Here is a 13,782-nt window from a genome sequence, read left to right as displayed (position 1 = left end):
GGCTTAAATAAATATAAAACATTGCATCGAAGGTCCAGTGATCGTTAACTTTTACTGTTTTCCAGTTATTAATAGCCTCACATAAAAAAAAAAAGATATAATATTAATGGCTGTAAAAATACTATTTTATAACTTTTTGAGATCGTTATATTATGGTGTGTATAAAAATACATAAATCTGTACAGTAATATTTTATCTTAATGGATGCTATTATTTTGGAGATAAGAAATCTTAAATTGTTATCACAAACGTCACCAATTTAAGTGAAAAAAAAAATCCATTACAAATTACAGCAGGACCCGGATTATCGAAATCCTTTCTATAAATTATTTAAAAAATTAGGTGCAGTAAAAACATCCCATTTTCCCCTATTCTTCGAAAGACAGTAGGATATTATTTTAACTCATATTTATTCCACGAAAATTGCTTTTATTTTGCGTTTGCGGTGTTTTTTTGCTGTATTTGACATTCATATTTGTGTGGCCATTATTATACAGTGCACCCCGCATAACCCTTTCAAACCCGAACATTCATGTTTTGGAATTTTGAAGACGTTTTTGCATTTTTGATACTCGAAAATGCATTAAAAATATAAATGCTATCAAATCTCTATTGAAAAAAAAAAATTTTCAAAATTTTTATTTGTGAAGAAATATTTCACTTCGTTCAAATTTTTTTAGCCAAGATGATGTAGGCACATACAATTTTTTTCAGAATTTTATTGCTAAATTTCATGAAATAAGTCACACTTTTCCTAGAGGGATTTTCTCCTTGAAGCCATCTTGAAAATCCCCTGAAAGTTCAACTTTAAGTGTTGTCCTCTGATGAAAGACCCCAAAGTTCATATACAATAGACCTCCATGTTCCCAACTCAAAACTTTTACAATCCTGATCACATCAATTAATGTTTTTGTAATTGCCTTTTTATTAGGGTTGTTGTAATTCTGACATCCATATTTCTATGGCAGCCACCTCGTTGGACATTTTGCCTGTTGTGGTGTTGTATTTGTGTAAGATTCGTTTTTTATCCATTTGTTAATTTTTATAACAACCGATGTTTAACTGTATTAGAAACGAGTTGAGATGCAAATATGATGACCATAAGTCCCGTTCGATGTAAAAAACGGGGGAAACTTTGTGGAAAAACTAGTTGCAATACGTTCAATCGTGTCATTGCGGGCTACTGACTCATTTACATTTTTTCTTCAATTGCACTCTTTTAAAAAACGATTTCTTTTTAAAGCTGAGGTCTTTTTCTTTCCTTGAGATGTTTCAAGGAAAGAAACTTTTTTCTGGGTAAATTATACCTTTGAAGACCGAACACATGCCGCTTCCCAGGGAGATATCGAAGCGTTCCCGAAGGATGGGTGTATCTGGGAAATTTTTATTATAAACAAAAAAACATTGTCGATTCAGATGAAGGCAAAAAAAAAAAAAAAAAAAAAAAAAAAAAAAAAATATATATATATATATATATATATATTATGAAAAGGCGAAAGATGAGAAGTTATTGAAAAATTGTAAAAAGGAAAAATATTTATCAATGAGGAGGTCGTTCTCAAGGGGGAACCCCCCCACATTGCTCCAAACTGCAAAAATGTTTCTAATGATGGTAAGCCCAATAGGCATAAAACTACCATCAGTTCCCCCGACATTTTTGCGAGAAACAAGCTTTGGAAGTCAAGAGTCAAATATGAGAATATACAATTAGAATCAAAATATGAAATAACAAATGAGTTAAGAACACAAAAATATATATACACAAAGTGTGTTAAAAATTGAAAAATGAGAAAACTTGAAGAAAAACATACCAAGAGTAAGACTCTTTTTAAAGCGTGCCGCCTGAATTGACTATAAGAAGTGTGTGGGTGAAATATTGAAACCCCCTTGAAATCCAAGTCAATTCAGGTGGCACGCTTTATTAGTCTTACTCTTGGTATGTTTTTCTTCAAGTTTTCTCATTTTTCAATTTTTAACACACTTTGTGTATATATATTTTTGTGTTCTTAACTCATTTGTTATTTCATTGATTCTAATTGTATTTTGTAATTTTTGCTGTTTGACTTCCAAAGCTTGTTTATCGCAAAAATGTCGGGGGAACTGATGGTAGTTTTATGCCTATTGGGCTTCATTAGAAACATTTTTGCAGTTTGGAGCAATGTGGGGGGGGGGGGGGGGGGTTCCCCCTTGAGAACGACCTCCTCATTGATCCATATTTTTCCTTTTTACAATTTTTCAATAACTTCTCATCTTTCGCCTTTTAATAATATTTAATTTCTCTTAACTTTTGAAATTTTTCATTGAAATCTGTTTTTGAAATTTTTCATGGATATATATATTTTATATATATATATATATTATAAATATTTTATAAATATATATATTTTATATATATATATATATAAAACGATCGTCAATCTGAAATCATATAACAGATGATTAAAATCCAAATACCAAACGCCAATGGGCAATCAAAATCTATATATAAAATTGATTTTCTGTCTGTCTGTGTGTGTGTGTATGTTCTGTATACAAATCTACAATTTTAGATCTGGATGGAATCCGTAAGAAAAGACTTCTGTCTGCCGGGAATCCAACAATCCGGACAAGTGCGTTACAATGTACACCACTGGAGACCCGACCTTGCTTTCCTTATTTGAGGAGTTTTTATCTCAAAAGGGAAAATTTCCACTTTCTTTTTTCCGAAGTGTACTTTTAACGGTTCCGGAATCTTTGGAATGAGCTCTGTCGGATTATTCAATAGGGTTTATTCAAACGCGAATAATTTTGGAAGAAATCCCAATATAAAGTTGGTCATTTCTCCTCATTCACTTCGGTATTTTTAATTCAAAAGGGAACATAACAAAGCGGTTTACTCTACTGGCGTTGAGGGATATTTTCTTTTTCATAACGGCGCATTGTTCAGAAATGCCTTCAAAGTCGCATTTTGAAGTAAAAAATCTCAATAAAGAACACCCATGGGATCGAAAATTTTATCCGCTTACGAGAAACGTGCACGGATGAATTCGTTTATGGATAGTAAATATATTGAGTTCCGTCGATGTGGATTAAAAAAATGTCCGGTAGTGAGTAAGGATGTCCGCTAACGGGAGTGTCCGTTATTTCAAGTTCCACCGTAGAATGATCGCTTTTCTTATGCTTCTTACGAGAGAAGTAAGGGTATAAAGGCGACGGCAATGAGAAGATGTAAATTTCATTTTAAAGACATGAACATTTATTTACACACACACGGACAAGTTATACGCGACATCCATTCTGTACGACGAAATACAATCAACTGATTAAAACGTTCGAAAAACTCTCTGGCGATCCGTTGCTAGGTTACCATCCATCACAAGGCGAAAAGCGCTACAACGAGAAAACGTGACATCGTGACGTCACAGAGTATCGTTTATGATCGGTCACTACACACTCCCCCCCTAGTGTCAACGAAATTTGTGGTCGAATATCTGTCGGGGAAGTGGACGTGACGACCGGAGCGAGTCACAGTTGCTGGTACTGCTTGTGCTGGCAACGCTGTACTGGATGGCTGAATGGGCACTTCTGAAGGTACCTTAAAGCTATCTCCAAGGAAAGCTGGAATCAAACGATCAATGGAGATCCTCTTGCTTGCCCCATTGATGCCAATGTCGAAAAATTTTTCTCTGCGATCTTTCACAGGAAACGGGCCTTGATATGTTGGTTGTAAGGCAGGATGTGGTGCGTCGTTGCGTACGAAGACATGCGACGCGGATTGCAGATCACTGGGAATATACGTCGACGTGTATCCGTGAGTTGTTGTAGGCACGGGCTTCATTGAACGCATTAGCTTTTGGATTTGATGGACGAAATCGGATTGTATAATGTCTGGTGTTTTCGAAAAATACTCGCCGGGCAACTGCAATGGTGTTCCGTAGAGGATTTCTGCGGAAGAGCATCCCAGGTCTTCTTTCACTGCTGCTCTTAGACCCAGTAGGGCGAATGGAAGAGCATCAACCCAAGCAGGATTCGATTGAATACGGCATCTCAGGGCAGTTTTCAGCGATCGGTGTTGTCTCTCGATCAGCCCATTTGCTTGTGGATGATAAGCAGTCGTTTTATGATGTTTAAATCCTAGATATCTGCTCAAGCTTTGGAAAAGCTGGCTCTCGAACTGTCTGCCCTGGTCGGTGGTGATCCTGTGCGGTATGCCGAATCTTGAAAACCAAGTGGCAATTAATGTTTTGGCGACTGTTTCGGCAGTTTGGTCTGGCATTGGAGAGGCTTCGATCCACCTGGAGAATCTGTCTATCATCGTTAGGAGGTACCGAGAACCTTGGCATAATGGTAATGGACCAACTATGTCAAGATTGATATGCTGAAATCGGTTGTTAGGTACCTTGAATTCAGCCAGCGCGGATCGAGTGTGTCGGTGAACTTTAGAGCGTTGGCATGGAATACATGCTCTAGTCCACTCACGACAGTCAGATCTAATTGAAGGCCAAATAAATCTGTCGCTCAGCAGTTTTGATGTTGCTCGGATGCCAGGATGTGATAAGCAATGCAATGATTCAAACGCTCGTCGTCGTTGAGAAATTGGTACAAAAGGCCTTATTTTGCCGTTTGACACATCACACCAAATTTCGGCTGTTGCGTCAGGAAGGCTGAGTTTTTTCAGTTGTAAAGATGATACACTAGAATTTAAGATGGTTTTGAGATCGCTGTCATTCTCTTGGTCAGCTGCGAGTTGCACATAATCTAAAGGTGTGGGTACAGAAATGGTCGATATTCTAGAAAGAGTATCAGCTGGAATATTTTCGACACCTTTTATATGAAGAATTTCTGTTGTGAATTGGCTGATAAAGTTCAACTGTCGTAGCTGGCGAGGTGAGCACTTTTCTGGTTTCTGCCTGAACGCATACACCAACGGCTTATGGTCACTACAAATACAGAATTGTCTTGCTTCTAGCATATACCTGAAGTGCTTGACAGCAGAATAAGCTGCAAGTAATTCTCTATCGTATGCAGAATAACTTCTTTGTGCGCTTGAAAGCTTCTTTGAGAAGAATGCAAGTGGTTGTAGCTGATTATCGTTAGATACTTGATGCAAGGCGGCACCTATAGCAAAATCACTGGCGTCCACATGTAAAACTAATGGTGATGATGCTAAAGGATGGTGCAAAAGAGTGGCATTAGCGAGCTGCGTTTTGCATTTATCGAATGCTTGTCTGGTCTCAAGAGTCCAAGGAATTGATGTCTTGTCATTCTTCTTGGTGCTGGACAAGAAGGAATGAAGTGGTACTTGCACAGCTGCTGTAGATGGTAGAAATCGCCTGTAAAAGTTCAAAGTTCCTAGAAATCTTCGAAGCTGCTTGATGTTTTCTGGGAGAGGAAATTCTTGGATTGCACGAACTCTGTCCGGGAGAGGCTTTGAGCCGTGTTCATTGACCAAATAACCCAGGAAGGAAATTTCCGGTACATTGAACACGCATTTAGATGTGTTGATTGTCAGTCCGTACTTATCGAGTCTTTCAAACACTTCTCTAAGGTGCTTGTGATGTTGTTCTGCGTCATGGCTGGCGATGAGCACGTCATCAAGATACGAGAAACAGAAGTCGAGATTGCGTAGCACCTCGTGGATGAAGCGTTGGAACGTTTGTGCAGCGTTCGAGAGTCCGAACGGCATGACTACGAATTCAAACAAACCAAAGGGAGTTATGATTGCTGTCTTGGGAATGTCGTCGGGATTTACAGGAATATGATGAAATGCTTTGACCAGATCTATTTTAGAGAAAACTTTACATCCATGCAGATTCTGTGCAAAGTCCTGTATATGTGGCACTGGGTAGTTATCGGGCACAGTAATTCGATTCAGACTTCGATAATCACCAGTTGGTCTCCACTCATTCGGTCCTTTTGAAACCATGTGCAACGGGGAAGCCCAGTTTGATTTCGATGGACGACATATACCTTGGTCCAACATCATCTGGAATTCGGTCTTGGCAATCTTGAGTTGAGCTGGGTGCAATCTGCGTGGCTTTGCGAAAACAGGAGGACCTTTAGTTTCTATGTAGTGCAAGGTATTATGGGAAGCTTTCCTCGAAAACGGACGAGGTCTCGTTAATTCGGGAAATTCCTTCAAAATTTCAGTTATAGCACTGTTTCCTGAGATTGTTTTAATCGTTGTCGAAGGTCCATTGTAAGTAAAACCTTTACATGTGAGAGAAGTGAGTGGATCTATAAGTCGCTTGTTTTTGATATCGATGATGAGTCCGTAGTGAGCAAGGAAATCCGATCCGATAATTGGTCTCTCAACGTCAGCGAGGGTGAAATGCCATTTGTAATTCCGACGTAAGTTCAAGTCCAATTCCAGGAGTTTCAAACCGTAGGTAGATATACGGGAACTATTTGCAGCGAAAAGCTCAAAAGTTGTCGGTTTACCGTTGCCTTTGTAAGGTAAAATTGATATATCAGCTCCAGAGTCAATTAGAAACTTCATGCCGCTCTTCCTTTCCATAATGAACAAACGGCTATGGTGAAGACTGCTATCGCCGCCACCGCATGCCGTTACTGCGGGGGGCTTGGACCGTTTCCCTGAATATTCTGAGCGTTGTAAGCGCAGGGGGACTTGCATCTGGAAGCTTTATCTCCGAACCTGCTATGATAATAACACACTTTAGGGTTTTCATCGGAGTCTCGATATCGCGAGCGATTCCTAGAACCAGAATAACGTCGGTCTCGACTGGAGTTTCGATAGTGGTTCCGGCTATTCCTTGGATATTTGCCCAACTGCTCAACTCTTTTAGTCAGCTCCGAGATTTGCAGTTTAAGGTCTCTTATTTCCGAGTAAGACGAGGCTTCTGCTACATGACCGTAATTGGGTTCGGTGAGCTCAGCGACTCGATCAGCTAACTCGGCTAGCTTGTCCAGTTCTTCACTGCTAGCTGCTAACACCGTTTGTATACTCTTTGGTAGCCGTTGAAGCCACAAATTTTTGAGGAAAGTCTCATCGCTAATTCGCCCTGTCGAAAGCTCGCGCATTTTACGTAGCAACGTACTAGGCTTCTGATCACCTAGGGATAGGTCTTCTAACAATATCTTGACCTCTTTCGCGGCTGAATGTTTATACACAGCGAGAAGTCTCTCCTTGAGTTTCGAGAACGGATCCGATGCGGGAGGATCGTAAACAATGTCACTTACCGTTGACAAGATCTCCACATCTAGGCAGTTGACTAGGTAGTTATACTTGGTTCCTTCGGCTGTAACATGGTTGATCTTGAAGGCAGCGTCGAGCTGGACGAAAAAAAGTTTGATCTTGTCCTTCGAGAACGTCGGCAGTTTCGCGTGGACAGCTTGAACTCGAAGATCGCTTTCTTGCTGTTCAGCCATGGCGATAAGTTCTTGGCAGGTTCGGGATCACGTCCGGGTCACCAGTAAAGGCGACGGCAATGAGAAGATGTAAATTTCATTTTAAAGACATGAACATTTATTTACACACACACGGACAAGTTATACGCGACATCCATTCTGTACGACGAAATACAATCAACTGATTAAAACGTTCGAAAAACTCTCTGGCGATCCGTTGCTAGGTTACCATCCATCACAAGGCGAAAAGCGCTACAACGAGAAAACGTGACATCGTGACGTCACAGAGTATCGTTTATGATCGGTCACTACAGGTACCTTCTAGATGGAACCTTCTGGAAATAATAGTTGTATATAGAAATTTCCACTTTTTCAGACTTACACAGCTCCAATTTTAATCAAAAGGTAACACAGTTTCTCTAATTTTACTACAAAACGGAACATTTCCAAAATTTAAATGTAGATAACGCTCTCGAATGTTGATCAAAAAACACAATATTTAAATATTCTTATACCACTCCCTTATGCTACCTGTTGGGCTATTCCCCCCCCCCCCCCGTTTTTTTTGGAAGCAGCCCATTCTGGAGGAAAAAAGTTTTTTTAGTTCTACTGTACATTTAATAATTGTGGAAATGGTCCCTTTTGAAAATAAGCTCCTTATTTCAGGCACTGTGTCATGACGCTCTGGAGTAGAGACTTGGCAGCCTTTCAGCAAACGACTCCCAGGTATATCTTATCAGTTCAGCAAATGGCCCCCAGGTACGATAGTAGAGAGCGTGAGATGAGGATTTCTTCACCAATATATCAAGGAAAGAGAATTTTTTCTGGATATTATGCCGAGACAGAAGACTTTTCTTTCCGAGTTCACCTTGGCATAATATCCAGAAGAAAAAGTCTCTTCCTGATATATTGGACTGAGCAACACCATTTCATCCAATACGATGGTGTCTATTTTTGATTCTGTCACTGTGAAGAGTTAGAATGGAACTGGGGGTAATGTGGGGGTTATGATACCTTTTTAATGTACGGTACCTTCCATAGATCCTTTGAGGAAGCTTTTCGGCTGAAAATTGTGAATCTGGCCAACTGGAAACTGAAAAAAACTCACAAGAACTGAAGAGAGGGTCTATTTTTTTTTAACCTTTCACTTACCACTGGTATAAGAACTTAATTACGTAACCAGCGACGCAGGTACATGGATTGAAGTGGTTACTACGACCCGTCGAAATGAAGGGAACATTAACAGGGGAATGGAAGTTGCCTGTTGTCAAGTACACGTATACGGGAAATTGCCGCTGTTGTGTTGGTCGAGTGGTCATAGCGACGGGCTCACAACTCGATGTCCCGAGGCTTGAACCCCACCGGTGCCACACTGGTGGTCGGCTGAAGTTGGTTCTCTGGGGTTCTCAATTTAAATGCGCGAATGTGGGAGAGCCCATTTCTCCTTTAGCCCCAGACAGCAACAGGCCTACAACGGTATACAGTCGAATCCCGTTTTAATGAATACCGTTATAGCGAAAATCTCGTTTTAACGAACACTTTTCCAATCCCCCACATAGGTTTGCATAGGAACAATGCAAAGACCTCGAATTCCTTTATAACGAAATTTCGTTTTAACGAAATGATTTCTCCGCGATCTTGGGGTTTTTTCTGATAAGGGGCGGGGAGGTCGATGAGGAAAAATATGTTAGAAGACTTTTCTTTCTTTCTTTCAAAATGGCCCTGGCAATTTTCTACTACCTAGTGAGTTGTGCCGGAAGTATAAGTGTGGTACCTAACAGTCTAAGTGCGCATATAGTGTTGCGTCTGATTTTTCCAGTGATGCCATCTATATTTCAGAAGTGACGTGAGTGAAGTGTAATGATTGAATATTTGTACCGTTTGTAGGCCAGTTGATGTCTGAGGCAAGACGACGAGATCTTGCCGCATTCGCGCCCCGAAAACTTTGTAACTACAAGAACACCAACCACCACCGACGGAAAAGGTTTTCCACATTCTCAATACTTTTCGATATCGTGCTAAAATTGGGTCATGGAAAAAATTCAGTCCTTACAGAGTTCGCACGTAAAATAGCATTCCATATAGAACTGAAACTCAGTCGGTTGGTAGTAAACCACGGTGAAGCACCCCAGAAATCTTTTAAAACCACTCTACGCTCACTAGGAAAGCACATCCTTTTTAGTTTGTAGGCCAGATATACGGTATTTTTCTTTTGCTTGCGAGCCAGAAATAGGGTGACCTGCATCTTACGGGACATTCCTGTAATTTTGACTGTCCAAATTTTTTTTTTATAAAATTATTTCTCTTGTTTTCAACAAGGATTACTTTACTATTTAAAATCAAGAACTAAGATTATTTTCATGGCTTTTAAATTATATTATGATGATAATATAATTTATAATTTATAGACGTTGTTTTTTGGTGAATGTTTTACCCATTGCGACTCGTAGTTATCCTCCCATTTCCCCACCATTGGTGATTTTCCAGAAATCCATGCGATAAATGGCAAATTTACTTGCGTTTGATAATTCTTTTGGCTTTAATTAACAACTTTACTTGCTTTCGACAATTTTTTTTGTTATAATATGACTTGCTTTTGATAATTCTTTGTAATTGGCGTTTGAAAATATTTTTTATTATAATTGGACTTGCGTTTGACAATTTTTTTGGCTGTAAAATGCAAAATGCATTTCACAATGTTTTGGTGGTGATTGGCTACTTTATAATTTTTAAACAATTTTTTTTGTTTAAATAGCAACTTTGCTTCCCTTTGACAATAATTCTGGCAGTAATTGGCAACTTTGCTTGTTTTTGCCAGTTTTTTTTGACTGTATAATTGACATTTCACAATTTTTTCTTGCTGTAATTGGCGAGTTTGTTCGTCTTAAATTTTTTTGGCTTAATTTGGCAACTTTGCATGCCTTTGACAATAATTTTGGATGTAATTTGCTTGCTTTTGTCACTTTTTTGTCTCTAATTAGCAACTTCACTTCCAATTTTTTTGTGATAATTGGTGATAGCGGCATGGATATCGCTTTCCCGCATTTTTATAAAAAAAATATGGTCATCCACACCATTTATCGTGTTTTTTGTATTGATACTTTTCTACCGGAACACCTTCCGAGGACCACCTTTGGCCCCCGTGCTCCAAACAACTTCAGATGAATGCCTTTCTCATTGTTACTGCATAGTCACCTTCCCCTGAAATTCTTTGTTATTTACCTTACTAAGGTATTGATGACCTTACTTGCTCCCCTCCTCTCCACCTTTTCGAGAAAGTTTTTCCCGGCAATTCAATTATCCAGAAACGTGAATGAATAAATAACTTCCTCTAGAAACAGTTTCACCATCTGCTTCAGATAATAAGAATCGAAAGTAGTGGGGGAAAAATAAAAATAAAATCGATATTGCGTTAGTTACTGGAAGGCGATCGATTTATTTTTTTCCTTCGGGTCCTAATTTCGAGAATCTCCATTCATTTGCTTCTGGAATGCTCTCATTCTGAGGTAATAAACACTTCGACGCGTAATGAGCACATCTGGATGCCATAACCACAAAACGAAAAGACTCCTCGACTTCCTTCATCCATTCCAAAGGGGTTTCTCCTGATTTTTTGATGATCCAAGCCCCGTGAATGGGACTTCTCCTTAATATATGAATATTTCGGTACGGTATTTGAGTTTGGAACATTGGAAAGAGAGGGGGAGAGAGAGATAAACTTACCGGGACTTGTATTTTTTGGCATTGAAATGCTGGATTAATTAAAGCTGCAACCGCAGATTTTTTCTTTTAATATTCAGATGGATATTAATGTTTTTGTTCACTTGTCCCGCAAGGTGTCCCATAGATTCGCAAAGAGTTGAAAATTCATAAAAATTGAAGGAATTTTTATATTTCAATGCGGTTTGCGTAAAAGTTATTCTCGTACAGGGGGAACTTTTCTTACTACAGAGAAAATTAGTTAAAATTTTTGTTGATAGAGGACATTGCACGAAAGCATATCGCTGGAAATATGCCAATCAGGGTCTTATAAAATACGGGGTGTAGGATTTCTGAATTTTCCTGTTACTGGCGCTTACATAAGATTTTCATTGTGATGTTTACATTAGCGGATAAATCATAATTGGTGAAGTTGTTTTATGTCAGCCACGAATCACCAGCTGAAGCTTCGCGAATGTTTCGGGCACAGAAGAAACTGAAGAAAGGTTCAGGTCTAAGGTTCTATGACTTGCTTTCATGTACCACCCTCTAGCAACAAAAAATTTAAAGTAAATTTTTCCCTGTTCCAAAAAAAAAAATGCCCCCCTTTCGTGAGAATATATTTTTCGGGAACCGCATTCAAATATAACGATGTCTTCACTTTTTATGAATTTTTAAAACTACACACAAGAATTTGTGGGTCACCGTGCATTCATCAAATCACAACGAAAGGCACCTGACATTCAAAGTAGAAACCATCTTGTTGTACGGTCTTATATCATTGATGACACCACTTTGACACGAGTTCTTGTCACTTCAACACAAAGTCATGGGGTTGGAAAATCCCTAGTTCAAGGTAGAAAAATTTTGGCTACATGGGATATGGCATCTGTTTGATTTCCTTAAGTTCCTGGAGTTGTTCACGTTCGAGAGGCACGAGGTTTTGTACATTCATTATCTTTCTGCAGAAGGGTTCTCATTAATTAATGGCGGATATTATTGTTGCACGGAAGAATAAATGTAAATCTTTTCTAGTAGTTGTTGCCTAGGTCATGAAGGTGAAAAAACACAATGGACCATGGGATGCAAAACTATGGCTTGATAATCATCAGATTTGCACCCATGACCAAGTTCATGGTTTCTGAATTCATAGTTTTGGTCTAACTGATCTGGGCTGATCGTCAAGGTTCTATGCAACGCGAGCGGTATTTCTAGAACCATCTGGTTGGTGTGCTGGGATCTACTCCTTCTGAACCTCCTTGTAAGACAAATATTGTGGTTGCTTCTTCTGCTGCGTTATGGCTTAGTTCACAGACTCGGAGCAACATTCTCGAACTTGACGATCATCTGTACACCTCTCAAATCTCATACGGAATTGAACAATGCACAGCATATCAGCCGACATCTACATGTGTACTACTATTACTAACCAGTTCTGGCGACTTGCAAACATTCCTGTCGGGAATTTTTAAAGATTTGGTGGGTGTCGGATTGTGTTGTGTGTGTATATGTATGACGTGTTTATAATGTCCAGGTTATGTGGTTCGTGTGTGTGTGCGAGATGTGCTGCCACCAGCTTTAAATGGTGGAAACGAAAGAGGCAGATGCCTGAATTTCGATGTTTGTGTAACTATCGTGTTGGAAGTCAGCCTGCACTTTGTGGAGTGAGGCTTTAAATGACGAAAATATGAGGTGTCGGATATTAACATGGCCATATTTTCATGTATTTCTGCACCTGTTTTCCAGTACCATTTCTGTATTTTTTTTAAATTTCGAACGGAATTCGAAATTTTATGCTGTATTTATGGTATTCTTATGCTATTCTTAAGCTATATCTTTGGGTACATGACCGAACTTTTTTTTGTCTGGGTGGTGTGTAGTTTCGCGCCAGTTCGCTATGTTGTGCCGGAAGTGTCATTCGGAAAATCACGTTGTTATTTTTCTAACGATACTTTTGCATTTCTTCTCAGGTTCCATTGTTCCACAACTTTTGTTCGTTAATCATGACGAGCAGTTTTCTCAACGCTTTTTCAACCCGTTGGTTGACTGATTGAGGTGGAATATTTGAAAAAAAAAAAAATTAAACTTATTTTTTCGTATTTCCCACTGAGGTATACAGTGGGTTATCATTTCTTTCTTTTAACAACGCTTCAAAGTATTCTTTAACATGATCTGTTTTTTCGAATTTATCATAAAGGCCTCGGCAAAACTCACTAAAGTTAGCATAGCCATATTATCCTTACTTAATGTATATTCTTTCTAGACGTCAACTTTCCAGAGGAGGATTCGCTTCGGTCACATGACATATACACTGACTACTACTACTTAATCGCATATGCACCTCGTAAACATTCCTCTGGGGAATTTCTAACGAATCGATACAATCCGGGACGTGTGTGACTCCCCCCCCCCCCCCAACGAATTTATGATGTCAGTGTTTCGTGTTCTAGCGGTGCTGTCACCTGGTTTTCATATTTTGAAGTGAAAATGGCAGATATCCGAATTTTCGTGTTATGCAAGAACAATGGTAATAGTCTGCCTATTCTCTGCGCAGACACTTTTTCAAATGGGAGACCGGTGAGAGCGAGCTGATCTCCCAATACATACTCGTACGCGGATAATGCAAAACTTTTGACTCGCCTCAATGCTATGTATCTTAATGTGATAGTAAAATAGAATTGACACATCGATACGAGGGTGTCGTTAACTACGATGCCGAAAAATCCCCTTTTTAGT

At 39.2% G+C, this 13,782-nt stretch overlaps 1 protein-coding gene across 1 annotated transcript; it reads right to left on the bottom strand.

Moving 5' to 3' along the window:
* Positions 1-6,546: 6,546 nt before the first annotated feature.
* Positions 6,547-7,368, bottom strand: LOC149087111 (uncharacterized). The gene has a single exon (XM_089231910.1). The coding sequence runs from the start codon at positions 7,366-7,368 to the stop codon at positions 6,547-6,549; it is 822 nt and encodes a 273-aa protein (XP_089088036.1).
* Between the last annotated feature and the right edge of the window lie 6,414 nt (positions 7,369-13,782).

The sequence above is a fragment of the Pholcus phalangioides genome, unplaced genomic scaffold, assembly GCF_987345545.1.
Source record: "Pholcus phalangioides strain wild (caught in Gottingen) unplaced genomic scaffold, Ppha-v1.0 ptg000004l_1, whole genome shotgun sequence".
NCBI classification, from domain to species: domain Eukaryota; kingdom Metazoa; phylum Arthropoda; class Arachnida; order Araneae; family Pholcidae; genus Pholcus; species Pholcus phalangioides.
This window is presented reverse-complemented; position numbering and strand designations above follow the sequence as displayed.

Excerpts from the sequence above, each read along its gene's own strand:
- LOC149087111 (XM_089231910.1), bottom strand. The coding sequence starts at position 7,368 with ATGGCTGAACAGCAAGAAAGCGATCTTCGAGTTCAAGCTGTCCACGCG.